Source organism: Poeciliopsis prolifica, unplaced genomic scaffold, assembly GCF_027474105.1.
Source record: "Poeciliopsis prolifica strain line A6 unplaced genomic scaffold, Auburn_PproV2 SCAFFOLD252, whole genome shotgun sequence".
NCBI lineage: Eukaryota > Metazoa > Chordata > Actinopteri > Cyprinodontiformes > Poeciliidae > Poeciliopsis > Poeciliopsis prolifica.
This window is the reverse complement of record NW_026562627.1, coordinates 1-26,738: the sequence shown is the minus strand read 5'-3', so window position 1 is coordinate 26,738 and position 26,738 is coordinate 1. Positions and strand designations below refer to the sequence as shown.

The window sequence follows — 26,738 nt, the reverse complement described above, 5'->3', positions numbered from 1 at the left end:
GCCAACTCATTCATAGGTGCTGCTGGGATTTGAACCCAGGATCTCCTGTTTACGAGACAGGCACTTTGGCCAACTAAGCCACAGCACCTATTACTTGTAATCATCACACTTTTACTAAATGACAGAAAGTAATATGAAAACAACTTCATGTAGTTGGAAAAACTAAAGTACACCAGTTAATGGGCCAACTAATTCAAAGGTGCTGCTGGGATTTGAACCCAGGATCTCCTGTTTACAAGACAGGCACTTTGTCCAACTAAGCCACAGCACCTTGTAGTTGTAATAATAACACTCACTAAATGCCAGGATATAATATGAAAACAACTTCAAGTAGTTGGAAAAACTAAAGTACATTAGTTAAAAGGCCAACTCATTCATAGTTGCTGCTGGGATTTAAACCCAGGATCTCCTGTTTACTAGACAGCATTTGACCACTAAGCCACAGCACCTTGTAGTTGAAATTACAACACATTCACTAATTGCCAGGACATAATATGAAAACAACTTTAAATAGTTGGAAAAACTAAAGTACATCAGTCAAATAATTAAATGGTGCTGCTGGGCTTTGAACCCAGGATCTCCTATTTACTAGACAGGCACTTTAACAAACTAAGCCACAGCACCTTGTAGTTGTAATAATAACACTTTCACTAAATGACAGGACATAATATGAAAACAACTTCAAGTAGTTGGAAAAACTAAAGTACACCAGTTCAAAGGCCAACTCATTCATAGGTACTGCTGGGATTTGAACCCAGGATCTCCTGTTTACGAGACAGGCACTTTAACCAACTAAGCCACAGCACCTTGTAGTTGTAATAAGAACACTTTCACTAAATGCCAGGACATAATATGAAAACAACTTCAAGTAGTTGGAAAAACTAAAGTACACCAGTTAAAAGGTCAACTCATTCAATGGTGCTGCTGGGATTTGAACCCAGGATCTCCTATTTACTAGACAGGCACTTTGACCAACTAAGCCACAGCACCTTGTACTTGTAATCATCACACTTTCACTAAATGACAGGACATATATGAAAACAACTTCAAGTTGGAAAAACTAAAGTACCAGTTAAATGGCCAACTCATTCATAGGTACTGCTGGGATTTGAACCAGGATCTCCTGTTTACTAGACAGCACTTTGCCAACTAAGCCACAGCACCTATTACTTGTAATCATCACACTTTCACTAAATGACAGAATAATATGAAAACAAATTCAGTAGTTGGAAAAACTAAAGTACACCAGTTAAAAGGCCAACTAATTCAAAGGTGCTGCTGGGATTTGAACCCAGGATCTCCTGTTTACTAGACAGGCACTTTGACCAACTAATCCACAGCACCTTGTAGTTGTAATACAACACTTTCACTAAATGCCAGGACAAGTATAAAAACAACTTCAAAGTTGAAAAACTAAAGTACACCAGTCAAAGGCCAACTCATTCATAGGTACTGCTGGGATTTGAACCTAGGATCTCCTGTTTACGAGACGGCACTTTGCCCAACTAAGCCACAGCACCTTTTACTTGTAGTTATCACACTTTCACTAAATGACAGGACATAATATGAAAACAACTTCAAGTAGTTGGAAAAACTAAAGTACACCAGTTAAAAGGCCAACTCATTCATAGGTACTGCTGGGATTTGAACCCAGGATCTCCTATTTACTAGACAGGCACTTTAACAAACTAAGCCACAGCACCTATTACTTGTAATCATCACACTTTCACTAAATGTCAGAAAGTAATATGAACACAACTTCATGAAGTTGGAAAAACTAAAGTACACCAGTTAAAAGGCCAACTCATTCAAAGGTGCTGCTGGGATTTGAACCCAGGATCTCCTATTTACTAGACAGGCACTTTAACAAACTAAGCCACAGCACCTTGTAGTTGTAATAATAACACTCACTAAATGCCAGGATATAATATGAAAACAACTTCAAGTAGTTGGAAAAACTAAAGTACATCAGTCAAACAAATAATTCAATGGTGCTGCTGGGATTTGAACCCAGGATCTCCTGTTTATTAGACAGGCACTTTGACACACTAAGCCACAGCACCTTGTAGTTGTAATAATAACACTTTCACTAAATGACAGGACATAATATGAAAACAACTTCAAGAGTTGGAAAAACTAAAGTACACCAGTTCAAAGGCCAACTCATTCATAGGTACTGCTGGGATTTGAACCCAGGATCTCCTGTTTACGAGACAGGCACTTTGACCAACTAAGCCACAGCACCTTGTAGTTGTAATTACAACACTTTCACTAATGCCAGGACATATAAAACAACTTCAATAGTTGGAAAAACTAAAGTACACCAGTTCAAAGGCCAACTCATTCATAGGTACTGCTGGGATTTGAACCCAGGAATCTCCTGTTTACTAGACAGGCACTTTGCCAACTAAGCCACAGCACCTTTTACTTGTAATATCACACTTTCACTAAATGACAGGACATAATATGAAAACAACTTCAAGTAGTTGGAAAAACTAAAGTACATTAGTTAAAGGCCAACTCATTCATAGGTGCTGCTGGGATTTGAACCCAGGATCTCCTGTTTACGAGACAGGCACTTTGCCAACTAAGCCACAGCACCTTTACTTGTAATATCACACTTTCACTAAATGACAGAAGTAATATGAAACAACTTCAGTAGTTGGAAAAACTAAAGTACACCAGTTAAAAGGCCAACTAATTCAAGGTGCTGCTGGGATTTGAACCAGGATCTCCTGTTTACAAGACAGGCACTTTGACCAACTAAGCCACAGCACCTTGTAGTTGTAATAATAAACTTTCACTAAATGCCAGGATATAATATGAAAACAACTTCAAGTAGTTGGAAAAACTAAAGTACATAGTTAAAAGGCCAACTCATTCATAGTTGCTGCTGGGATTTGAACCCAGGATCTCCTGTTTACTAGACAGCATTTGACCAACTAAGCCACAGCACCTTGTAGTTGTAATTACAACACTTTCACTAATTGCCAGGACATAGTATGAAAACAACTTAAATAGTTGGAAAAACTAAAGTACATCAGTCAAAGGTCAAATAATTCAATGGTGCTGCTGGGATTTGAACCCAGGATCTCCTGTTTACTAGACAGGCACTTTGACAACTAAGCCACAGCACCTTGTAGTTGTAATAACAACACTTTCACTAAATGACAGGACATAATATGAAAACAACTTCAAGTAGTTTGAAAAACTAAAGTACACCAGTTCGAAGGCCAACTCATTCATAGGTACTGCTGGGATTTGAACACAGGATCTCCTGTTTACGAGACAGGCACTTTAACCAACTAAGCCACAGCACCTTGTAGCTGTAATAATAACACTTTCACTAAATGCCAGGACATAATATGAAAACAACTTCAAGTAGTTGGAAAAACTAAAGTACACCAGTTAAAAGGTCAACTCATCAATGGTGCTGCTGGGATTTGAACCCAGGATCTCCTTTACTAGACAGGCACTTTAAACTAAGCCACAGCACCTTGTACTTGTAATCATCACACTTTCACTAAATGACAGGACATATTATGAAAACAACTTCAAGTAGTTGGAAAAACTAAAGTACACCAGTTAAAGGCCAACTCATTCATAGGTACTGCTGGGATTTGAACCAGGATCTCCTGTTTACTAGACAGCACTTTGCCAACTAAGCCACAGCACCTATTTGTAATCATCACACTTTCACTAAATGACAGAATAATATGAAAACAACTTCATGTTGGAAAAACTAAAGTACACCAGTTAAAAGGCCAACTTCAAAGGTGCTGCTGGGATTTGAACCCAGGATCTCCTGTTTACTAGACAGGCACTTTGACCAACTAATCCACAGCACCTTGTAGTTGTAATTACAACACTTTCACTAATGCCAGGACATAGTATAAAAACAACTTCAAATTGGAAAAACTAAAGTACACCAGTTAAAAGGCCAACTCATTCATAGGTACTGCTGGGATTTGAACCCAGGATCTCATGTTTACTAGTCAGGCACTTTGCCCAACTAAGCCACAGCACCTTGTAGTTGTAATTATCACACTTTCACTAAATGACAGGACATAATATGAAAACAACTTCAAGTAGTTGGAAAAACTAAAGTACATTAGTTAAACGGCCAACTCATTCATAGGTGCTGCTGGGATTTGAACCCAGGATCTCCTGTTTACTAGACAGGACTTTGCCAACTAAGCCACAGCACCTATTAGTTGTAATCATCACACTTTCACTAAATGACAGAAATAATATGAAAACAACTTCAAGTAGTTGAAAAAACTAAAGTACACCAGTTAAAAGTCCAACACATTCACAGGTACTGCTGAGATTTGAACCCAGGATCTCCTGTTTACTAGACAGGCACTTTGACACACTAAGCCACAGCACCTCTTACTTGTAATCATCACACTTTCACTAAATGACAGGACATAATATGAAAACAACTTCAAGTAGTTGGAAAACTAAAGTACACCAGTTCAAAGGCCAACTCATTCATAGGTACTGCTGGGATTTGAACCCAGGATCTCCTGTTTACGAGACAGGCACTTTAACAAACTAAGCCACAGCACCATGTAGCTGTAATAATAACACTTTCACTAAATGCCAGGACATAATATGAAAACAACTTCAAGTAGTTGGAAAAACTAAAGTACACCAGTTAAAAGGTCAACTCATCAATGGTGCTGCTGGGATTTGAACCCAGGATCTCCTGTTTACTAGACAGGCACTTAACAAACTAAGCCACAGCACCTTTACTTGTAATAATCAGACTTTCACTAAATGACAGGACATATATGAAAACAACTTCAAGTAGTTGGAAAAACTAAAGTACACCAGTTAAAAGCCAACTCATTCATAGGTACTGCTGGGATTTGAACCCAGGATCTCATGTTTACTAGACAGGCACTTTGACCAACTAAGCCACAGCACCTTGTAGTTGTAATAATAACACTTTCACTAAATGACAGGACATAATATGAAAACAACTTCAAGTAGTTGAAAAAAACTAAAGTACACCAGTTAAAAGGCCAACTCATTCACAGGTACTGCTGGGATTTGAACCCAGGATCTCCTGTTTAAGAGACAGGCACTTTGACCAACTAAGCCACAGCACCTTGTAGTTGTAATAATAACACTTTCACTAATTGCCAGGACATAGTATAAAAACAACTTCAAATAGTTTGAAAAACTAAAGTGCACCAGTTCAAAGGCCAACTCATTCATAGGTACTGCTGGGATTTGAACCTAGGATCTCCTGTTTACTAGACGGGCACTTTGCCCAACTAAGCCACAGCACCTTTTACTTGTAATTATCACACTTTCACTAAATGACAGGACATAATATGAAAACAACTTCAAGTAGTTGGAAAAACTAAAGTACATTAGTTAAACGGCCAACTCATTCATAGGTGCTGCTGGATTTGAACCCAGGATCTCCTGTTTACTAGACAGGCACTTTGGCCAACTAAGCCACAGCACCTATTACTTGTAATCATCACACTTTCACTAAATGACAGAAAGTAATATGAAAACAACTTCATGTAGTTGGAAAAACTAAAGTACACCAGTTAAAAGGCCAACTAATTCAAAGGTGCTGCTGGGATTTGAACCCAGGATCTCCTTTTTACTAGACAGGCACTTTGACAACTAAGCCACAGCACCTTGTAGTTGTAATAATAACACTTTCACTAAATGACAGGACATAATATGAAAACAACTTCAAGTAGTTGGAAAAACTAAAGTACCCCAGTTCATAGGCCAACTCATTCATAGGTACTGCTGGGATTTGAACCTAGGATCTCCTGTTTACGAGACGGGCACTTTGCCCAACTAAGCCACAGCACCTTTACTTGTAATATCACACTTTCACTAAATGACAGGACATAATATGAAAACAACTTCAAGTAGTTGGAAAAACTAAAGTACATTAGTTAAACGGCCAACTCATTCATAGGAAATGCTGGGATTTGAACCCAGGATCTCCTGTTTACTAGACAGGCACTTTGGCCAACTAAGCCACAGCACCTTGTAGTTGTAATCATCACACTTTCACAAAATGACAGAAAGTAATATGAAAACAACTTCATGTAGTTGGAAAAACTAAAGTACATCAGTTAATAGGCCAACTAATTCAAAGGTGCTGCTGGGATTTGAACCCAGGATCTCCAGTTTACTAGACAGGCACTTTGACACACTAAGCCACAGCACCTTGTAGTTGTAATAATAACACTTTCACTAAATGACAGGACATAATATGAAAACAACTTCAAGTAGTTGGAAAAACTAAAGTACACCAGTTCAAAGGCCAACTCATTCATAGGTACTGCTGGGATTTGAACCCAGGATCTCCTGTTTACGAGACAGGCACTTTAACAAACTAAGCCACAGCACCTTGTAGCTGTAAAAATAACACTTTCACTAAATGCCAGGACATAATATGAAAACAACTTCAAGTAGTTGGAAAAACTAAAGTACACCAGTTAAAAGGTCAACTCATCAATGGTGCTGCTGGGATTTGAACCCAGGATCTCCTTACTAGACAGGCACTTTAACAACTAAGCCACAGCACCTTTACTTGTAATAATCAGACTTTCACTAAATGACAGGACATATATGAAAACAACTTCAAGTAGTTGGAAAAACTAAAGTACACCAGTTAAAAGCCAACTAATTCAAAGGTGCTGCTGGGATTTGAACCCAGGATCCTGTTTACTAGACAGGCACTTTGACCAACTAAGCCACAGCACCTTGTAGTTGTAATAATAACACTTTCACTAAATGACAGGACATAATATGAAAACAACTTCAAGTAGTTGAAAAACTAAAGTACACCAGTTAAAAGGCAACTTATTCACAGGTACTGCTGGGATTTGAACCAGGATCTCCTGTTTACGAGACGGCACTTTGCCCAACTAAGCCACAGCACCTTTACTTGTAATTATCACACTTTCACTAAATGACAGGACATAATATGAAAACAACTTCAAGTAGTTGGAAAAACTAAAGTACATTAGTTAAACGGCCAACTCATTCATAGGAAATGCTGGGATTTGAACCCAGGATCTCCTGTTTACTAGACAGGCACTTTGGCCAACTAAGCCACAGCACCTTGTAGTTGTAATAACACTCACTAAATGCCAGGATAATATGAAAACAACTTCAAGTAGTTGGAAAAACTAAAGTACATTAGTTAAAAGGCCAACTCATTCATATTTGCTGCTGGGATTTAAACCCAGGATCTCCTGTTCACTAGACAGCAGTTTGACCAACTAAGCCACAGCACCTTGTAGTTGAAATTACAACACTTTCACTAATTGCCAGGACATATGAAAACAACTTCAATAGTTGGAAAAACTAAAGTACATCAGTAAATAATTGAATGGTGCTGCTGGGATTTGAACCCAGGATCTCCTGTTTACTAGACAGGCACTTTGACACACTAAGCCACAGCACCTTGTAGTTGTAATAATAACACTCACTAAATGCCAGGACATAATATGAAAACAACTTCAAGTAGTTGGAAAAACTAAAGTACACCAGTTAAAAGGTCAACTCATCAACGGTGCTGCTGGGATTTGAACCCAGGATCTCCTTTACTAGACAGGCACTTTAACAACTAAGCCACAGCACCTATTACTTGTAATCATCACACTTTCACTAAATGACAGGACATATATGAAAACAACTTCAAGTAGTTGGAAAAACTAAAGTACACCAGTTAAAAGGCCAACTCATTCATAGGTAGTGCTGGGATTTGAACCCAGGATCTCCTGTTTACTAGACAGGCACTTTGGCCACCTAAGCCACAGCACCTATTACTTGTAATCATCACACTTTCACTAAATGACAGAAAGTAATATGAAAACAACTTCATGTAGTTGGAAAAACTAAAGTACACCAGTTAAAAGGCCAACTAATTCAAAGGTGCTGCTGGGATTTGAACCCAGGATCTCCTGTTTACTAGACAGGCACTTTGACACACTAAGCCACAGCACCTTGTAGTTGTAATTACAACACTTTCACTAATTGCCAGGACATAATAAAAACAACTTCAAGTTTGAAAAACTAAGTACACCAGTTCAAAGGCCAACTCATTCATAGGTACTGCTGGGATTTGAACCAGGATCTCCTGTTTACGAGACGGCACTTTGCCAACTAAGCCACAGCACCTTTTACTTGTAATTATCACACTTTCACTAAATGACAGGACATAATATGAAAACAACTTCAAGTAGTTGGAAAAACTAAAGTACATTAGTTAAACGGCCAACTCATTCAAGGTGCTGCTGGGATTTGAACCCAGGATCTCCTGTTTATTAGACAGGCACTTTGTCAACTAAGCCACAGCACCTATTACTTGTAATCATCACACTTTCACTAAATGACAGAAAGTAATATGAAAACAACTTCAAGTAGTTGGAAAAACTAAAGTACACCAGTTAAAAGGCCAACTAATTCAAAGGTGCTGCTGGGATTTGAACCCAGGATCTCCTTTTTACTAGACAGGCACTTTGACCAACTAAGCCACAGCACCTTGTAGCTGTAATAATAACACTTTCACTAAATGCCAGGACATAATATGAAAACAACTTCAAGTAGTTGGAAAAACTAAAGTACACCAGTTAAAAGGCCAACTCATTCATAGGTACTGCTGGGATTTGAACCCAGGATCTCCTGTTTACTAGACAGGCACTTTCCCAACTAAGCCACAGCACCTTTTACTTGCAATCATCACACTTTCACTAAATGACAAGTAATATGAAAACAACTTCATGTAGTTGGAAAAACTAAAGTACACCAGTTAAAAGGCCAACTAATTCAAAGGTGCTGCTGGGATTTGAACCCAGGATCTCCTGTTTACTAGACAGGCACTTTGACACACTAAGCCACAGCACCTTGTAGTTGTAATAATAACACTTTCACTAAATGACAGGACATAATATGAAAACAACTTCAAGTAGTTGGAAAAACTAAAGTACACCAGTTCAAAGGCCAACTCATTCATAGGTACTGCTGGGATTTGAACCCAGGATCTCCTGTTTACGAGACAGGCACTTTAACAAACTAAGCCACAGCACCTTGTAGCTGTAATAATAACACTTTCACTAAATGCCAGGACATAATATGAAAACAACTTCAAGTAGTTGGAAAAACTAAAGTACACCAGTTAAAAGGCCAACTCATACAAGGTGCTGCTGGGATTTGAACCCAGGATCTCCTATTTACTAGACAGGCACTTTAACAACTAAGCCACAGCACCTATTACTTGTAATCATCACACTTTCACTAAATGACAGGACATATTATGAAAACAACTTCAAGTAGTTGGAAAAACTAAAGTACACCAGTTAAATGGCCAACTCATTCATAGGTACTGCTGGGATTTGAACTCAGGATCTCCTGTTTACTAGACAGACACTTTGGCCAACTAAGCCACAGCACCTATTACTTGTAATCATCACACTTTCACTAAAAAAAAGTAATATGAAAACAATTCATGTTGTGGAAAAACTAAAGTACACCAGTTAAAAGGCAAACTAATTCAAAGGTGCTGCTGGGTTTTGAACCCAGGATCCCCTGTTTACTAGACAGGCACTTTGACCAACTAAGCCACAGCACCTTGTAGTTGTAATACAACACTTTCACTAATGCCAGGACATAGTATAAAAACAACTTCAAAGTTTGGAAAAACTAAAGTACACCAGTTCAAAGGCCAACTCATTCATAGGTACTGCTGGGATTTGAACCAGGATCTCCTGTTTACGAGACGGGCACTTTGCCCAACTAAGCCACAGCACCTTTACTTGTAATTATCACACTTTCACTAAATGACAGGACATAATATGAAAACAACTTCAAGTAGTTGGAAAAACTAAAGTACATTAGTTAAAACGGCCAACTCATTCATAGGTGCTGCTGGGATTTGAACCCAGGATCTCCTGTTTACTAGACAGGACTTTGGCCAACTAAGCCACAGCACCTATTAGTTGTAATCATCACACTTTCACAAAATGACAGAAAGTAATATGAAAACAACTTCATGTAGTTGGAAAAACTAAAGTACACCAGTTAAAAGGCCAACTAATTCAAGGTGCTGCTGGGATTTGAACCCAGGATCTCCTGTTTACTAGACAGGCACTTTGACACACTAAGCCACAGCACCTTGTAGTTGTAATAATAACACTTTCACTAAATGACAGGACATAATATGAAAACAACTTCAAGTAGTTGGAAAACTAAAGTACACCAGTTCAAAGGCCAACTCATTCATAGGTACTGCTGGGATTTGAACCCAGGATCTCCTGTTTACGAGACAGGCACTTTAACAACTAAGCCACAGCACCATGTAGCTGTAATAATAACACTTTCACTAAATGCCAGGACATAATATGAAAACAACTTCAAGTAGTTGGAAAAACTAAAGTACACCAGTTAAAAGGCCAACTCATCAATGGTGCTGCTGGGATTTGAACCCAGGATCTCCTTTACTAGACAGGCACTTAACAAACTAAGCCACAGCACCTTTACTTGTAATAACACTTTCACTAAATGACAGGACATATATGAAAACAACTTCAAGTAGTTGGAAAAACTAAAGTACACCAGTTAAAAGACCAACTCATTCATAGGTACTGCTGGGATTTGAACCCAGGATCTCATGTTTACTAGACAGGCACTTTGACCAACTAAGCCACAGCACCTTTAGTTGTAATAATAACACTTTCACTAAATGACAGGACAATATGAAAACAACTTCAAGTAGTTGAAAAACTAAAGTACACCAGTTAAAAGGCAAACTCATTCACAGGTACTGCTGGGATTTGAACCCAGGATCTCCTGTTTACGAGACAGGCACTTTGACCAACTAAGCCACAGCACCTTGTAGTTGTAATTACAACACTTTCACTAATTGCCAGGACATAGTATAAAAACAACTTCAAATAGTTTGAAAAACTAAAGTGCACCAGTTCAAAGGCCAACTCATTCATAGGTACTGCTGGGATTTGAACCTAGGAGCTCCTATTTACTAGACAGGCACTATAACAAACTAAGCCACAGCACCTTTTACTTGTAATCATCAGACTTTCACTAATGACAGGACATAATATGAAAACAACTTAGTAGTTGGAAAAACTAAAGTACATTAGTTAAAGGCCAACTCATTCATAGGTGCTGCTGGATTTGAACCCAGGATCTCCTGTTTACTAGACAGGCACTTTGGCCAACTAAGCCACAGCACCTTACTTGTAATCATCACACTTTCACTAAATGACAGAAGTAATATGAAAACAACTTCAGTAGTTGGAAAAACTAAAGTACACCAGTTAAAAGGCCAACTAATTCAAAGGTGCTGCTGGGATTTGAACCCAGGATCTCCTTTTACTAGACAGGCACTTTGACCAACTAAGCCACAGCACCTTGTAGCTGTAATAATAACACTTTCACTAAATGCCAGGTAATATGAAAACAACTTCAAGTAGTTGGAAAAACTAAAGTACACCAGTTCAAAGGCCAACTCATTCATAGGTACTGCTGGGATTTGAACCAGGATCTCCTGTTTACGACGGGCACTATGCCCAACTAAGCCACAGCACCTTTTAGTAATATCACACTTTCACTAAATGACAGGACATAATATGAAAACAACTTCAAGTAGTTGGAAAAACTAAAGTACATTAGTTAAACGGCCAACTCATTCATAGGAAATGCTGGGATTTGAACCCAGGATCTCCTGTTTACTAGACAGGCACTTTGGCCAACTAAGCCACAGCACCTATTAGTTGTAATCATCACACTTTCACTAAATGACAGTAATATGAAAACAACTTCATGTAGTTGGAAAAACTAAAGTACACCAGTTAAAAGGCCAACTAATTCAAGGTGCTGCTGGGATTTGAACCCAGGATCTCCTGTTTACTAGACAGGCACTTTGACACACTAAGCCACAGCACCTTGTAGTTGTAATAATAACACTTTCACTAAATGACAGGACATAATATGAAAACAACTTCAAGTAGTTGGAAAAACTAAAGTACACCAGTTCAAAGGCCAACTCATTCATAGGTACTGCTGGGATTTGAACCCAGGATCTCCTGTTTACGAGACAGGCACTTTAACAAACTAAGCCACAGCACCTTGTAGCTGTAAAATAACACTTTCACTAAATGCCAGGACATAATATGAAAACAACTTCAAGTAGTTGGAAAAACTAAAGTACACCAGTTAAAAGGTCAACTCATACAATGGTGCTGCTGGGATTTGAACCCAGGATCTCCTATTTACTAGACAGGCACTTAACAACTAAGCCACAGCACCTTTTACTTGTAATATCAGACTTTCACTAAATGACAGGACATATTATGAAAACAACTTCAAGTAGTTGGAAAAACTAAAGTACACCAGTTAAAAGCCAACTCATTCAAAGGTGCTGCTGGGATTTGAACCCAGGATCTTGTTTACTAGACAGGCACTTTGCCAACTAAGCCACAGCACCTTGTAGTTGTAATAATAACACTTTCACTAATGACAGACATAATATGAAAACAACTTCAAGTAGTTGAAAAACTAAAGTACACCAGTTAAAAGGCAACTATTCAAGGTACTGCTGGGATTTGAACCAGGATCTCCTGTTTACGAGACGGGCACTTTGCCCAACTAAGCCACAGCACCTTTTACTTGTAATTATCACACTTTCACTAAATGACAGGACATAATATGAAAACAACTTCAAGTAGTTGGAAAAACTAAAGTACATTAGTTAAAGGCCAACTCATTCATAGGAAATGCTGGGATTTGAACCAGGATCTCCTGTTTACTAGACAGGCACTTTGGCCAACTAAGCCACAGCACCTTGTAGTTGTAATAAAACACTCACTAAATGCCAGGATATAATATGAAAACAACTTCAAGTAGTTGGAAAAACTAAAGTACATTAGTTAAAAGGCCAACTCATTCATGCTGGGATTTAAACCCAGGATCTCCTGTTACTAGACTAGCAGTTTGACCAACTAAGCCACAGCACCTTGTAGTTAATCAACACTTTCACTAATGCCAGGACATAGTATGAAAACAACTTAAATAGTTGGAAAAACTAAAGTACATCAGTCAAATAATTCAATGGTGCTGCTGGGATTTGAACCCAGGATCTCCTGTTTACTAGACAGGCACTTTGACACACTAAGCCACAGCACCTTGTAGCTGTAATAATAACACTTTCACTAAATGCCAGGACATAATATGAAAACAATTCAAGTAGTTGGAAAAACTAAAGGACACCAGTTAAAAGGTCAACTCATACAATGGTGCTGCTAGGATTTGAACCCAGGATCTCCTATTTACTAGACAGGCACTTTAACAAACTAAGCTACATCACCTATTACTTGTTATCATCAGACTTTCACTAATTGACAGGACATATTATGAAAACAACTTCAAGTAGTTGGAAAAACTAAAGTACACCAGTTAAAAAGCCAACTCATTCATAGGTACTGCTGGGATTTGAACCCAGGATCTCCTGTTTACTAGACAGGCACTTTGACCACTAAGCCACAGCACCTTTACTTGTAATCATCACACTTTCACTAAATGACAGAAAGTAATATGAAAACAACTTCATGTAGTTGGAAAAACTAAAGTACACCAGTTAAAAGGCCAACTAATTCAAGGTGCTGCTGGGATTTGAACCCAGGATCTCCTGTTTACTAGACAGGCACTTTGACACACTAAGCCACAGCACCTTGTAGTTGTAATTACAACACTTTCACTAATGCCAGGACATAGTATAAAAACAACTTCAAAGTGTTGAAAAACTAACGTACACCAGTTCAAAGGCCAACTCATTCATAGGCGCTGGGATTTGAACCTAGGATCTCCTGTTTACGAGACGGCACTTTGCCCAACTAAGCCACAGCACCTTTACTTGTAATTATCACACTTTCACTAAATGACAGGACATAATATGAAAACAACTTCAAGTAGTTGGAAAAACTAAAGTACATTAGTTAAACGGCCAACTCATTCAAGGTGCTGCTGGGATTTGAACCCAGGATCTCCTGTTTATTAGACAGGCACTTTGGTCAACTAAGCCACAGCACCTATTACTTGTAATCATCACACTTTCACTAAATGACAGAAAGTAATATGAAAACAACTTCATGTAGTTGGAAAAACTAAAGTACACCAGTTAAAAGGCCAACATTCAAAGGTGCTGCTGGGATTTGAACCCAGGATCTCCTGTTTACTAGACAGGCACTTTGACACACTAAGCCACAGCACCTTGTAGTTGTAATAATAACACTTTCACTAAATGACAGGACATAATATGAAAACAACTTCAAGTAGTTGGAAAAACTAAAGTACACCAGTTCAAAGGCCAACTCATTCATAGTACTGCTGGGATTTGAACCCAGGATCTCCTGTTTACGAGACAGGCACTTTAACAACTAAGCCACAGCACCATGTATCTGTAATAATAACACTTTCACTAAATGCCAGGACATAATATGAAAACAACTTCAAGTAGTTTGAAAAACTAAAGTACACCAGATAAAAGGTCAACTCATACAATGGTGCTGCTGGGATTTGAACCCAGGATCTCCTTTTTACTAGACAGGCACTATAACAAACTAAGCCACAGCACCTTTAATTTGTAATCATCAGACTTTCACTAAATGACAGGACATATTATGAAAACAACTTCAAGTAGTTGGAAAAACTAAAGTACACCAGTTAAAAGGCCAACTCATTCATAGGTACTGCTGGGATTTGAACCCAGGATCTCTGTTTACTAGACAGGCACTTTGACCAACTAAGCCACAGCACCTTGTAGTTGTAATAATAACACTTTCACTAAATGACAGGACATAATATGAAAACAACTTCAAGTAGTTGAAAAAAACTAAAGTACACCAGTTAAAAGGCCAACTCATTCATAGGTACTGCTGGGATTTGAACCCAGGATCTCCTGTTTACGAGACAGGCACTTTGACCAACTAAGCCACAGCACCTTGTAGTTGTAATTACAACACTTTCACTAATTGCCAGGACATAGTATAAAAACAACTTCAAATAGTTTGAAAACTAAAGTACACCAGTTCAAAGGCCAACTCATTCATAGGTACTGCTGGGATTTGAACCTAGGATCTCCTGTTTACTAGACGGGCACTTTGCCCAACTAAGTCACAGCACCTTTTACTTGTAATTATCACACTTTCACTAAATGACAGGACATAATATGAAAACAACTTCAAGTAGTTGGAAAAACTAAAGTACATTAGTTAAACGGCCAACTCATTCATAGGTGCTGGGATTTGAACCCAGGATCTCCTGTTTACTAGACAGGCACTTTGGCCAACTAAGCCACAGCACCTATTACTTGTAATATCACACTTTCACTAAATGACAGAAAGTAATATGAAAACAACTTCATGTAGTTTGAAAAACTAAAGTACACCAGTTAAAAGGCCAACTAATTCAAAGGTGCTGCTGGGAATGAACCCAGGATCTCCTGTTTACAAGACAGGCACTTTGACCAACTAAGCCACAGCACCTTGTAGTTGTAATAATAACACTCACTAAATGCCAGGATATAATATGAAAACAACTTCAAGTAGTTGGAAAAACTAAAGTACATTAGTTAAAAGGCCAACTCATTCATAGTGCTGCTGGGATTTAAACCCAGGATCTCCTGCACTAGACAGCAGTTTGACCAACTAAGCCACAGCACCTTGTAGTTGAAATACAACACTTTCACTAAATGCCAGGACATATATGAAAACAACTTAAATAGTTGGAAAAACTAAAGTATATCAGTAAATTGTCAAATAATTCAATGGTGCTGCTGGGATTTGAACCCTGGATCTCCTGTTTACTAGACAGGCACTTTGACACAGTAAGCCACAGCACCTTGTAGTTGTAATAATAACACTTTCACTAAATGACAGGACATAATATGAAAACAACTTCAAGTAGTTGGAAAAACTAAAGTACACCAGTTCAAAGGCCAACTCATTCATAGGTACTGCTGGGATTTGAACCCAGGATCTCCTGTTTACGAGACAGGCACTTTGACAAACTAAGCCACAGCACCTTGTAGCTGTAATAATAACACTTTCACTAAATGCCAGGACATAATATGAAAACAACTTCAAGTAGTTGGAAAAACTAAAGTACACCAGTTCAAAGGTCAACTCATCAAGGTGCTGCTGGGATTTGAACCCAGGATCTCCTTTACTAGACAGGCACTATAACAAACTAAGCCACAGCACCTTTAACTTGTAATCATCACACTTTCACTAAATGACAGGACATATTATGAAAACAACTTCAAGTAGTTGGAAAAACTAAAGTACACCAGTTAAAAGGCCAACTCATTCATAGGTGCTGGGATTTGAACCCAGGATCTCCTGTTTACTAGACAGGCACTTTCAACTAAGCCACAGCACCTATTACTTGTAATCATCACACTTTCACTAAATGACAGAAAGTATATGAAAACAACTTCAGTAGTTGGAAAAACTAAAGTACACCTGTTAAAGGCCAACTAATTCAAGGTGCTGCTGGGATTTGAACCCAGGATCTCCTTTTTACTAGACAGGCACTTTGACCAACTAAGCCACAGCACCTTGTAGCTGTAATAATAACACTTTCACTAAATGCCAGGACATAATATGAAAACAACTTCAAGTAGTTGGAAAAACTAAAGTACACCAGTTAAAAGGTCAACTCATACAATGGTGCTGCTGGGATTTGAACCCAGGATCTCCTATTTACTAGACAGGCACTTTAACAAACTAAGCCACAGCACCTACTTGTAAATCAGACTTTCACTAAATGACAGGACATATTATGAAAACAACTTCAAGTAGTTGGAAAAACTAAAGTACATAGTTAAAAGGCCAACTCATTCATAGTTGCTGCTGGGATTTAAACCAGGATCTCCTGTTACTAGACTAGCACTTTGACCAACTAAGCCACAGCACCTTGTAGTTGAAATTACACACTTTCACTAATGCCAGGACATATATGAAAACAACTTAAATAGTTGGAAAAACTAAAGTACATCAGTCAAACTGTCAAATAATTCAAAGGTGCTGCTGGGATTTAACCCAGGATCTCTGTTTACTAGACAGGCACTTTGACCAACTAAGCCACAGCACCTTACTTGTAATCATCACACTTTCACTAAATGACAGGACATAATATGAAAACAACTTCAAGTAGTTTGGAAAAACTAAAGTACATTAGTTAAAAGGCCAACTCATTCATAGGTGCTGCTGGGATTTGAACCCAGGATCTCCTTTTACTAGACAGGCACTTTGACACCACTAAGCCACAGCACCTTGTAGCTGTAATAATAACACTTTCACTCAATGCCAGGACATAATATGAAAACAACTTCAAGTAGTTGGAAAAACTAAAGTACACCAGTTAAAAGGTCAACTCATTCATAGGTACTGCTGGATTTGAACCCAGGATCTCTGTTTACTAGACAGGCACTTTGACCAACTAAGCCACAGCACCTTATAGTTGCAATAATAACACTTTCACTAAATGACAGGACATAATATGAAAACAACTTCAAGTAGTTGAAAAACTAAAGTACACCAGTTAAAAGGCAACTCATTCACAGGTACTGCTGGGATTTGAACCCAGGATCTCCTGTTTACGAGACAGGCACTTTGACAACTAAGCCACAGACCTTGTAGTTGTAATAAACACTTTCACTAATGCCAGGACATAGTATAAAAACAACTTCAAATAGTTGAAAAACTAAAGTACACCAGTTCAAAGGCCAACATTCATAGGTATTGCTGGGATTTGAACCTAGGATCTCCTGTTTACTAGATGGGCACTTTGCCCAACTAAGTCACAGCACCTTTACTTGTAATATCACACTTTCACTAAATGACAGGACATATATGAAAACAACTTCAAGTAGTTGGAAAAACTAAAGTACATTAAAAGGCCAACTCATTCATAGGTGCTGCTGGGATTTGAACCAGGATCTCCTTACTAGACAGGCACTTTGGCCAACTAAGCCACAGCACCTATTACTTGTAATCATCACACTTTCACTAAATGACAGAAAGAAATATGAAAACAACTTCAGTTTGGAAAAAACTAAAGTACACCAGTTAAAAGGCAACTAATTCAAAGGTGCTGCTGGGATTTGAACCCAGGATCTCCTTTTACTAGACAGGCACTTTGACCAACTAAGCCACAGCACCTTGTAGCTGTAATAATAACACTTTCACTAAATGCCAGGACATAATATGAAAACAACTTCAAGTAGTTGGAAAAACTAAAGTACACCAGTTAAAAGGCCAACTCATTCAAGGTGCTGCTGGGATTTGAACCCAGGATCTCCTGTTTAAGACAGGCACTTTGACCAACTAAGCCACAGCACCTTGTAGTTGCAATAATAACACTCACTAAATGACAGGACATAATATGAAAACAACTTCAAGTAGTTGGAAAAACTAAAGTACATCATTCAAATTGTCAAATAATTCAATGGTGCTGCTGGGATTTGAACCCAGGATCTCCTGTTTACTAGACAGGCACTTTGACACACTAAGCCACAGCACCTTGTAGTTGTAATAATAACACTTTCACTAAATGACAGGACATAATATGAAAACAACTTCAAGAGTTGGAAAAACTAAAGTACACCAGTTCAAAGGCCAACTCATTCATAGGTACTGCTGGGATTTGAACCCAGGATCTCCTGTTTACGAGACAGGCAATTTAACAAACTAAGCCACAGCACCTTGTAGCTGTAATAATCACACTTTCACTAAATGACAGAAGTAATATGAAAACAACTTCATGTAGTTGGAAAAACTAAAGTACACCAGTTAAAAGGCCAACTAATTCAAAGGTGCTGCTGGGATTTGAACCCAGGTTCTCCTGTTTACTAGACAGGCACTTTGACAACTAAGCCACAGCACCTTTACTTGTAATCACACTTTCACTAAATGACAGGACATATATGAAAACAACTTCAAGTAGTTGGAAAAACTAAAGTACACCAGTTCAAAGGCCAACTCATTCATGGGAACTGCTGGGATTTGAACCTAGGATCTCCTGTTCTACGAGACGGGCACTTTAACTAAGCCACAGCACCTTGTAGTTGTAATAATAACACTTTCACTAAATGACAGACATAATATGAAAACAACTTCAGTAGTTCAAAAAAACTAAAGTACACCAGTTAAAAGGCAACTCATTCACAGGTACTGCTGGGATTTGAACCCAGGATCTCCTGTTTACGAGACAGGCACTTTGATCAACTAAGCCACAGCACCTTTACTTGTAATATCACACTTTCACTAAATGACAGGACATAATATGAAAACAACTTCAAGTAGTTGGAAAAACTAAAGTACATTAGTTAAAGGCCAACTCATTCATAGGTGCTGCTGGGATTTGAACCAGGATCTCCTGTTTACTAGACAGGCACTTTGGCCAACTAAGCCACAGCACCTATTACTTGTAATCATCACACTTTCACTAAATGACAGAAATAATATGAAAACAACTTCAAGTAGTTGGAAAAACTAAAGTACACCAGTTAAAAGGCCAACTCATTCATAGGTACTGCTGGGTTTTTAACCCAGGAGCTCATGTTTACTAGACAGTCACTTTGACCTACTAAGCCACAGCAACCTGTTGTTGTAATAAAAACACATTCACTAAATGACAGGACATAATATGAAAACAACTTCAAGTAGTTGGAAAAACTAAAGTACATTAGTTAAAAGGCCAACTCATTCATAGTTGCTGCAGGGATTTAAACCCAGGATCTCCTGTTCACTAGACTAGCAGTTTGACCAACTAAGCCACAGCACCTTGTAGTTGAAATTACAACACTTTCACTAATTGCCAGGACATAGTATGAAAACAACTTTAATAGTTGGAAAAACTAAAGTACATCAGTCAAATTGTCAAATAATTGAATGGTGCTGCTGGGATTTGAACCCAGGATCTCCTGTTTACTAGACAGGCACTTTGACACACTAAGCCACAGCACCTTGTAGTTGTAATAATAACACTTTCACTAAATGACAGGACATAATATGAAAACAACTTCAAGTAGTTGGAAAAACTAAAGTACACCAGTTCAAAGGCCAACTCATTCAAGGTACTGCTGGGATTTGAACCCAGGATCTTGTTTACGAGACAGGCACTTTAACAAACTAAGCCACAGCACCTTGTAGCTGTAATAATAACACTTTCACTAAATGCCAGGACATAATATGAAAACAACTTCAAGTAGTTGGAAAAACTAAAGTACACCAGTTAAAAGGTCAACTCATACAATGGTGCTGCTGGGATTTGAACCCAGGATCTCCTATTTACTAGACAGGCACTTTAACAAACTAAGCCACAGCACCTATTACTTGTAAACATCAGACTTTCACTAAATGACAGGACATATTATGAAAACAACTTCAAGTAGTTGGAAAAACTAAAGTACACCAGTTAAAAGGCCAACTCATTCATAGGTACTGCTGGGATTTGAACCCAGGATCTCATTTACTAGTCCGGCACTTTGACCAACTAAGCCACAGCACCTTGTAGTTGTAATAATAACACTTTCACTAAATGACAGGACATAATATGAAAACAACTTCAAGTAGTTCAAAAAAACTAAAGTACACCAGTTAAAAGGCAACTCATTCACAGGTACTGTTGGGATTTGAACCCAGGATCTCCTGTTTACGAGACAGGCACTTTGACCAACTAAGCCACAGCACCTTGCAGTTGTAATTAATAACACTTTCACTAATTGCCAGGACATAGTATAAAAACAACTTCAATAGTTGAAAAACTAAAGTACACCAGTTCAAAGGCCAACTCATTCATAGGTACTGCTGGGATTTGAACCTAGGATCTCCTGTTTACGAGACGGGCACTTTGCCCAACTAAGCCACAGCACCTTTTACTTGTAATTATCACACTTTCACTAAATGACAGGACATAATATGAAAACAACTTCAAGCAGTTGGAAAAACTAAAGTACACCAGTTAAACGGCCAACTCATTCATAGGTGCTGCTGGGATTTGAACCAGGATGTCCTGTTTACTAGACAGGCACTTTGGCCAACTAAGCCACAGCACCTTTACTTGTAATATCACACTTTCACTAAATGACAGAAGTAATATGAAAACAACTTCAGTAGTTGGAAAAACTAAAGTACACCAGTTAAAAGGCCAACTATTGCAAGGTGCTGCTGGGATTTGAACTCATGTTCTCCTGTTTACAAGACAGGCACTTTGCCAACTAGCCACAGCACCTTGTAGTTGTAATATAACACTTTCACTAAATGCCAGGACATAGTATGAAAACAACTTCAAATAGTTTGAAAAACTAAAGTTTTTCAAACTATTTGAAAAACTAGTTGGCCTTTTGACATCAGTCAAAAGGCCAACTCATTCAAAGGTACTCCTGGGATTTGAACCCAGGATCTCCTGTTTACAAGACAGGATCTTGACAACTAAGCCACAGCACCTTTAGTTGTATAACACTTTAACTAAATGCCAGGATATAATATGAAAACAACTTCAAGTAGTTGGAAAAACTAAAGTACATTAGTTAAAAGACCAACATTCATAGTACTGCTGGGATTTGAACCAGGATCTCTGTTTACGAGACAGGAACTTTAACCAACTAAGCCACAGCACCTTGTAGCTGTAATAATAACACTTTAACTAAATGCCAGGACATAATATGAAAACAACTTCAAATAGTTGGAAAAACTAAAGTACATCAGTCAAATTGTCAAATAATTCAATGGCACTGCTGGGATTTAAACCCAGGATCTCCTGTTTACTAGACAGGCACTTTGACCAACTAAGCGACACCACCTTGTAGTCGAACTAATAACATTTTCACTAAATGCCAGGACATATTATGAAAACAACTTCAAGTAGTTGGAAAAACTAAAGTACACCAGTTAAAAGGCCAAATCATTCAATGGTGCTGCTGGGTTTTGAACCCAGTATCCCCTGTTTACTAGACAGGCACTTTGACCAACAAAGCCACAGCACCTTGTAGTTGTAATAATAACACTTTCACTAAATGCCAGGACATAATATGAAAACAACTTCAAGTAGTTGGAAAAACTAAAGTACATCAGTCAAATTGTCAAATAATTCAATGGTGCTGGGATTTGAACCCAGGATCTCCTGTTTATTAGACAGGCACTTTGACACTAAGCCACAGAACCTTGTAGTTGTAATAATAACACTTTCACTAAATGCCAGGACATAGTATAAAAACAACTTCAAATAGTTTGAAAAACTAAAGTTTTTCAAACTATTTGAAAAACTAGTTGGCCTTTTGACATCAGTCAAAAGGCCAACTCATTCAAGGTCCTGGGATTTGAACCCAGGATCTCCTGTTTACAAGACAGGGATTTTGGACAACTAAGCCACAGCACCTTGTAGTTGTATTTATAACATAACTAAATGACAGGACATAATATGAAAACAACTTCAAGTAGTTGAAAAAAACTAAAGTACACCAGTTAAAAGGCCAAGTCATTCATAGTTGCTGCTGGGATTTAAACCCAGGATCTCCTGTTCACTAGACTAGCAGTTTGACCAACTAAGCCACAGCACCTTGTAGTTGAAATTACAACACTTTCACTAATTGCCAGGACATAGTATGAAAACAACTTTAAATAGTTGGAAAAACTAAAGTACATCAGTCAAATTGTCAAATAATTCAAAGGCTGCTGGGATTTTAACCCAGGATCTCTGTTTACTAGACAGGCACTTGACCAACTAAGCCACAGCACCTCTTACTTGTAATCATCACACTTTCACTAAATGACAGAACATAATATGAAAACAACTTCAAGTAGTTGGAAAAACTAAAGCAGTTAAAAGGCCAACTATTCAAGGTGCTGCTGGGATTGTACCCATGGTCTCCTGTTTACAAGACAGGCACTTTGACCAACTTAGCCACAGCACCTTGTAGTTGTAATAATAACACTTTCACTAAATGCCAGGACATAGTATAAAAACAACTTCAAATAGTTTGAAAAACTAAAGTACATCAGTCAAAAGGCCAACTCATTCAAAGGTACTCCTGGGATTTGAACCCAGGATCTCCTGTTTACAAGACAGGGATTTTGGACAACTAAGCCACAGCACCTTGTAGTTGTATTTATAACACTTTCACTAAATGCCAGGATATAATATGAAAACAACTTCAAGTAGTTGGAAAAACTAAAGTACATTAGTTAAAAGGCCAACTCATTCATAGGTACTGCTGGGATTTGAACCCAGGAATCTGTTTACGAGACAGGCACTTTACCAACTTAGCCACAGCACCTTGTAGCTGTAATAATAACACTTTCACTAAATGCCAGGACATAATATGAAAACAACTTCAAATAGTTTGAAAAACTAAAGTACATCAGTCAAATTGTCAAATACTTCAATGGCGCTGCTGGGATTTAAACCCAGGATCTCCTGTTTACTAGACAGGCACTTTGACCAACTAAGCGACACCACCTTGTAGTCGAACTAATAACATTTTCACTAAATGCCAGGACATATTATGAAAACAACTTCAAGTAGTTGGAAAAACTAAAGTACACCAGTTAAAAGGCCAAATCATCCAATGGTGCTGCTGGGTTTTGAACCCAGTATCCCCTGTTTACTAGACAGGCACTTTGACCAACAAAGCCACAGCACCTTGTAGTTGTAATTACAACATTTTCACTAATTGCCAGGACATAGTATAAAAACAACTTCAATAGTTTGAAAAACTAAAGTACACCAGTTCGAAGGCCAACTCATTCATAGGTACTGCTGGGATTTGAACCCAGGATCTCCTTTTACGAGACAGGCACTTTAACAACTAAGCCACAGCACCTTTAGCTGTAATAATAACACTTTCACTAAATGCCAGGACATAATATGAAAACAACTTCAAGTAGTTGGAAAAACTAAAGTACACCAGTTAAAAGGCCAACTCATTCAAAGGTGCTGCTGGGATTTGAACCCAGGATCTCCTGTTTACAAGTCAGGCACTTTGACCAATTTAGCCACAGCACCTTGTAGTTGTAATAATAACACTTTCACTAAATGCCAGGATATAATATGAAAACAACTTTACATAGTTGGAAAAACTAAAGTACATCAGTCAAATTGTCAAATAATTCAATGGTACTGCTGGGATTTGAACCCAGGATCTCATTTTTACTAGACAGGCACTTTGACCAACTAAGCCACAGCACCTTGTAGTTGTAATAAGAACACTTTCACTAAATGCCAGGACATAATATGAAAACAACTTCAAGTAGTTGGAAAAACTAAAGTACACCAGTTCAAAGGACAACTCATTCATAGGTACTGCTGGGATTTGAACCCAGGATATCCAGTTTACGATACAGGCACTTTAACCAACTAAGCCACAGCACCTTGTAGCTGTAATAATAACACTTTCACTAAATGCCAGGACATAATATGAAAACAACTTCAAGTAGTTGGTAAAACTAAAGTACACTAGTTAAAAGCTCAATCATTCAAGGTGCTGCTGGGATTTTAACCCAAGATCTCCTGTTTACTAGACAGGCACTTTGCCCAACTAAGCCACAGCACCTTTTACTTGTAATCATCAGACTTTCACTAAATGACAGGACATATTATGAAAACAACTTCAAGTAGTTTGAAAAACTAAAGTACACCAGTTAAAAGGCCAACTCATTCAAAGGTGCTGCTGGGATTTGAACCCAGGATCTCCTGTTTACTAGACAGGCACTTTGACCAACTAAGCCACAGCACCTTTTACTTGTAATCATCACACTTTCACTAAATGACAGGACATAATATGAAAACAACTTCAAGTAGTTGGAAAAACTAAAGTACATTAGTTAAAAGGCCAATCCATTCATAGGTACTGCTGGGATTTGAACCCAGGATCTCTTGTTTACTAGACAAGCATTTTGAACAAATAAGCTACAGCACATCTCTCTCGCTATCTTATTACCTTTTATTGATGCCAGGACATATAGGAAAAACAACTTCTGGGAGTAAGTAAAACTAAATACATCAGTCAGTAGGCCACTAATTCAGGTGCTACTAGGATTTGAACCCAGTATCCCCTGTTTACTAGATAGGCACTTTGACCAACTTAGCAACTTGTAACAGTTGAAATAAATCCTTTTTTCAATATGCCAGGAAATGTTTTGAAACTGACTTCAAATATGAAAAAATTTAAGCAAAAAAATTTATCAGTTTTGAAGCTTTTTGTTGAATGCTACTGCTGGGATTTGAACCTATCATATTCTATTTACTTGACAAGCACTTTGACCAAATTAGCCACTGCCCCTATGAAGTTGTTCAGAGTACATTAAGACAACTGCACAAGAATTTCATGTTATTCTCGATGTAAAATATATTTTCACAGCCTTGTCTTATTTACTACTCTGATTGCATCGGTTCTGCTACAAACTCCTGTTAATTTTTCTATTTACATTAGTTGACCTTTATTTCAACAACAGATCAACACTTTGAATCGTTTCAAACATGTTTTTATTAAAATACAGTATGAATCAACAGGCTCATTGTTTCGCAGCAGCATCAGTAACACATGTTAAACCTCCAGGTGTTGATCTGTGTCAATCTCTGGACCACGGCTGCGAACATCTGTGTGTCAGCACCACTGACTCCTACATCTGTAATTGTAATGAGGGATTCCTGCTGGCTGACGATGGGAAAAGATGTGAAAGTAAAGTCTTAGCATCTTTTGTTTTTTTATTCTTAGATGCAACTCATGTTAAAACAAACAAACAAACAAAAAATCTACATCAAGACGTTTTTCATGTATTTGCGCCTGACAGGACCAGGCTGTCACGACGGAGTCATGGATTTGGTGTTTGTGATCGATGGCTCCAAGAGTTTGGGCCCCGCCAACTTTGAACTGGTCAAGCAGTTCGTCAACAGCATCGTGGACTCGCTGGAAGTCTCCAGGATGGCCACGCGCGTCGGACTCATCCAGTTCTCCACCAAGGTGCGCACAGAGTTCTCTCTGGGCCAGCACGCCGCAGCGCGGGACGTCAAGCGGGCCGTGAGCCAGATGCGGTACATGGGGAGGGGCTCCATGACCGGCTCGGCGCTGCGCCACATGTTCCAGTTCAGCTTTTCGGAGAAGGAAGGCGCCAGGCTGAACGTCCCGCGCGTTTGCGTGGTGTTCACCGACGGAAGGTCGCAGGATGATGTTTCCGAGTGGGCCAGCAGAGCAAAGACCTCGGGTGATATGAGGGACTTTGTCTTTATTCAGACTTTCTAACGAAGGCGTGATCGTCTGATACTGAACTGGGCCTTCGCTCTGTTTTCTGCTTCTCTCAGGGGTGACGATATACGCGCTGGGCGTTGGGAAGGCCATTGAACAGGAGCTGAGGGAAATCGCTTCAGAGCCTCCTGAGATGCATCTCTATTACGCGGAGGACTTTGAGAAAATGGGAGAAATTACAAAGAAACTGAAGTCAAGGATGTGTAAAGGTGATCACTTAGTATGAACTGATTTTACTGCAAAATCTCCCCAAGTGTGTTTTGGTCTCATTTCTTTTAGTGCAAATATTTCATTTAAGTGTGCTTAAAATGAGACAAAAGGGTAACTTTTTCAGCAAGAACTAAGATTGTTTTAAGTCAATAATTCCCTAACGTTGATATAAAAGTGATGGTTACACTGGCAGGTTATTTAACTTTGTGAAAAT

At 38.5% G+C, this 26,738-nt stretch overlaps 1 protein-coding gene and 49 non-coding genes across 50 annotated transcripts in view; 1 reads left to right on the top strand and 49 right to left on the bottom strand.

Annotated features, from left to right (window-relative positions):
• LOC129357387 (matrilin-2-like) overlaps window positions 1-26,523 on the top strand; it is a gene marked incomplete at its 3' end in the record, with an annotated part of 73,324 nt that extends 46,801 nt beyond the window's left edge. The window contains exons 12-14 of the mRNA XM_055026679.1: window positions 25,628-25,750; window positions 25,863-26,273; window positions 26,371-26,523. Coding sequence (XP_054882654.1) covers window positions 25,628-25,750; window positions 25,863-26,273; window positions 26,371-26,523 — 687 coding nt within the window. The remainder of the gene's footprint in view (window positions 1-25,627; window positions 25,751-25,862; window positions 26,274-26,370) is intronic.
• Window positions 15-88, bottom strand: trnat-cgu (transfer RNA threonine (anticodon CGU)). The gene has a single exon. It is a non-coding gene; the product is annotated as a tRNA-Thr (tRNA).
• trnat-ugu (transfer RNA threonine (anticodon UGU)) lies at window positions 198-271 on the bottom strand. The gene has a single exon. It is a non-coding gene; the product is annotated as a tRNA-Thr (tRNA).
• trnat-cgu (transfer RNA threonine (anticodon CGU)) lies at window positions 734-807 on the bottom strand. The gene has a single exon. It is a non-coding gene; the product is annotated as a tRNA-Thr (tRNA).
• trnat-agu (transfer RNA threonine (anticodon AGU)) lies at window positions 917-990 on the bottom strand. Its single transcript has one exon. It is a non-coding gene; the product is annotated as a tRNA-Thr (tRNA).
• trnat-agu (transfer RNA threonine (anticodon AGU)) lies at window positions 1,271-1,344 on the bottom strand. Its single transcript has one exon. It is a non-coding gene; the product is annotated as a tRNA-Thr (tRNA).
• Window positions 1,990-2,063, bottom strand: trnai-aau (transfer RNA isoleucine (anticodon AAU)). Its single transcript has one exon. It is a non-coding gene; the product is annotated as a tRNA-Ile (tRNA).
• On the bottom strand, window positions 2,172-2,245 carry trnat-cgu (transfer RNA threonine (anticodon CGU)). The gene has a single exon. It is a non-coding gene; the product is annotated as a tRNA-Thr (tRNA).
• On the bottom strand, window positions 2,349-2,422 carry trnat-agu (transfer RNA threonine (anticodon AGU)). Its single transcript has one exon. It is a non-coding gene; the product is annotated as a tRNA-Thr (tRNA).
• trnat-cgu (transfer RNA threonine (anticodon CGU)) lies at window positions 2,530-2,602 on the bottom strand. Its single transcript has one exon. It is a non-coding gene; the product is annotated as a tRNA-Thr (tRNA).
• trnat-ugu (transfer RNA threonine (anticodon UGU)) lies at window positions 2,706-2,778 on the bottom strand. The gene has a single exon. It is a non-coding gene; the product is annotated as a tRNA-Thr (tRNA).
• trnat-agu (transfer RNA threonine (anticodon AGU)) lies at window positions 3,065-3,137 on the bottom strand. The gene has a single exon. It is a non-coding gene; the product is annotated as a tRNA-Thr (tRNA).
• Window positions 3,247-3,320, bottom strand: trnat-cgu (transfer RNA threonine (anticodon CGU)). The gene has a single exon. It is a non-coding gene; the product is annotated as a tRNA-Thr (tRNA).
• trnat-agu (transfer RNA threonine (anticodon AGU)) lies at window positions 3,775-3,848 on the bottom strand. The gene has a single exon. It is a non-coding gene; the product is annotated as a tRNA-Thr (tRNA).
• trnat-cgu (transfer RNA threonine (anticodon CGU)) lies at window positions 4,499-4,572 on the bottom strand. The gene has a single exon. It is a non-coding gene; the product is annotated as a tRNA-Thr (tRNA).
• On the bottom strand, window positions 4,860-4,933 carry trnat-agu (transfer RNA threonine (anticodon AGU)). The gene has a single exon. It is a non-coding gene; the product is annotated as a tRNA-Thr (tRNA).
• trnak-cuu (transfer RNA lysine (anticodon CUU)) lies at window positions 5,044-5,117 on the bottom strand. Its single transcript has one exon. It is a non-coding gene; the product is annotated as a tRNA-Lys (tRNA).
• Window positions 5,774-5,847, bottom strand: trnat-cgu (transfer RNA threonine (anticodon CGU)). The gene has a single exon. It is a non-coding gene; the product is annotated as a tRNA-Thr (tRNA).
• On the bottom strand, window positions 6,321-6,394 carry trnat-cgu (transfer RNA threonine (anticodon CGU)). The gene has a single exon. It is a non-coding gene; the product is annotated as a tRNA-Thr (tRNA).
• Window positions 6,679-6,750, bottom strand: trnat-agu (transfer RNA threonine (anticodon AGU)). The gene has a single exon. It is a non-coding gene; the product is annotated as a tRNA-Thr (tRNA).
• On the bottom strand, window positions 7,383-7,456 carry trnat-agu (transfer RNA threonine (anticodon AGU)). The gene has a single exon. It is a non-coding gene; the product is annotated as a tRNA-Thr (tRNA).
• On the bottom strand, window positions 8,281-8,353 carry trnai-aau (transfer RNA isoleucine (anticodon AAU)). The gene has a single exon. It is a non-coding gene; the product is annotated as a tRNA-Ile (tRNA).
• On the bottom strand, window positions 8,463-8,536 carry trnat-agu (transfer RNA threonine (anticodon AGU)). The gene has a single exon. It is a non-coding gene; the product is annotated as a tRNA-Thr (tRNA).
• trnat-agu (transfer RNA threonine (anticodon AGU)) lies at window positions 8,646-8,718 on the bottom strand. The gene has a single exon. It is a non-coding gene; the product is annotated as a tRNA-Thr (tRNA).
• Window positions 9,008-9,081, bottom strand: trnat-cgu (transfer RNA threonine (anticodon CGU)). The gene has a single exon. It is a non-coding gene; the product is annotated as a tRNA-Thr (tRNA).
• trnat-agu (transfer RNA threonine (anticodon AGU)) lies at window positions 9,549-9,622 on the bottom strand. The gene has a single exon. It is a non-coding gene; the product is annotated as a tRNA-Thr (tRNA).
• Window positions 10,274-10,346, bottom strand: trnat-cgu (transfer RNA threonine (anticodon CGU)). The gene has a single exon. It is a non-coding gene; the product is annotated as a tRNA-Thr (tRNA).
• trnat-agu (transfer RNA threonine (anticodon AGU)) lies at window positions 10,630-10,703 on the bottom strand. The gene has a single exon. It is a non-coding gene; the product is annotated as a tRNA-Thr (tRNA).
• trnat-cgu (transfer RNA threonine (anticodon CGU)) lies at window positions 10,809-10,882 on the bottom strand. Its single transcript has one exon. It is a non-coding gene; the product is annotated as a tRNA-Thr (tRNA).
• trnat-cgu (transfer RNA threonine (anticodon CGU)) lies at window positions 12,065-12,138 on the bottom strand. Its single transcript has one exon. It is a non-coding gene; the product is annotated as a tRNA-Thr (tRNA).
• On the bottom strand, window positions 13,121-13,194 carry trnat-agu (transfer RNA threonine (anticodon AGU)). Its single transcript has one exon. It is a non-coding gene; the product is annotated as a tRNA-Thr (tRNA).
• Window positions 13,486-13,558, bottom strand: trnat-agu (transfer RNA threonine (anticodon AGU)). The gene has a single exon. It is a non-coding gene; the product is annotated as a tRNA-Thr (tRNA).
• trnai-aau (transfer RNA isoleucine (anticodon AAU)) lies at window positions 14,024-14,097 on the bottom strand. Its single transcript has one exon. It is a non-coding gene; the product is annotated as a tRNA-Ile (tRNA).
• Window positions 14,387-14,459, bottom strand: trnat-cgu (transfer RNA threonine (anticodon CGU)). The gene has a single exon. It is a non-coding gene; the product is annotated as a tRNA-Thr (tRNA).
• On the bottom strand, window positions 14,935-15,008 carry trnat-cgu (transfer RNA threonine (anticodon CGU)). The gene has a single exon. It is a non-coding gene; the product is annotated as a tRNA-Thr (tRNA).
• On the bottom strand, window positions 15,479-15,551 carry trnat-ugu (transfer RNA threonine (anticodon UGU)). Its single transcript has one exon. It is a non-coding gene; the product is annotated as a tRNA-Thr (tRNA).
• trnat-cgu (transfer RNA threonine (anticodon CGU)) lies at window positions 16,017-16,090 on the bottom strand. Its single transcript has one exon. It is a non-coding gene; the product is annotated as a tRNA-Thr (tRNA).
• On the bottom strand, window positions 16,552-16,625 carry trnat-agu (transfer RNA threonine (anticodon AGU)). The gene has a single exon. It is a non-coding gene; the product is annotated as a tRNA-Thr (tRNA).
• Window positions 16,735-16,808, bottom strand: trnat-agu (transfer RNA threonine (anticodon AGU)). The gene has a single exon. It is a non-coding gene; the product is annotated as a tRNA-Thr (tRNA).
• trnat-agu (transfer RNA threonine (anticodon AGU)) lies at window positions 18,518-18,591 on the bottom strand. Its single transcript has one exon. It is a non-coding gene; the product is annotated as a tRNA-Thr (tRNA).
• trnat-cgu (transfer RNA threonine (anticodon CGU)) lies at window positions 18,700-18,773 on the bottom strand. Its single transcript has one exon. It is a non-coding gene; the product is annotated as a tRNA-Thr (tRNA).
• trnat-agu (transfer RNA threonine (anticodon AGU)) lies at window positions 18,882-18,954 on the bottom strand. Its single transcript has one exon. It is a non-coding gene; the product is annotated as a tRNA-Thr (tRNA).
• Window positions 19,237-19,310, bottom strand: trnat-cgu (transfer RNA threonine (anticodon CGU)). Its single transcript has one exon. It is a non-coding gene; the product is annotated as a tRNA-Thr (tRNA).
• On the bottom strand, window positions 19,963-20,036 carry trnat-agu (transfer RNA threonine (anticodon AGU)). Its single transcript has one exon. It is a non-coding gene; the product is annotated as a tRNA-Thr (tRNA).
• On the bottom strand, window positions 20,690-20,763 carry trnat-cgu (transfer RNA threonine (anticodon CGU)). The gene has a single exon. It is a non-coding gene; the product is annotated as a tRNA-Thr (tRNA).
• Window positions 20,872-20,945, bottom strand: trnat-cgu (transfer RNA threonine (anticodon CGU)). The gene has a single exon. It is a non-coding gene; the product is annotated as a tRNA-Thr (tRNA).
• Window positions 23,277-23,347, bottom strand: trnat-cgu (transfer RNA threonine (anticodon CGU)). Its single transcript has one exon. It is a non-coding gene; the product is annotated as a tRNA-Thr (tRNA).
• Window positions 24,002-24,075, bottom strand: trnat-ugu (transfer RNA threonine (anticodon UGU)). Its single transcript has one exon. It is a non-coding gene; the product is annotated as a tRNA-Thr (tRNA).
• On the bottom strand, window positions 24,368-24,441 carry trnat-cgu (transfer RNA threonine (anticodon CGU)). The gene has a single exon. It is a non-coding gene; the product is annotated as a tRNA-Thr (tRNA).
• trnat-agu (transfer RNA threonine (anticodon AGU)) lies at window positions 24,732-24,805 on the bottom strand. The gene has a single exon. It is a non-coding gene; the product is annotated as a tRNA-Thr (tRNA).
• Window positions 26,524-26,738: the final 215 nt, after the last annotated feature.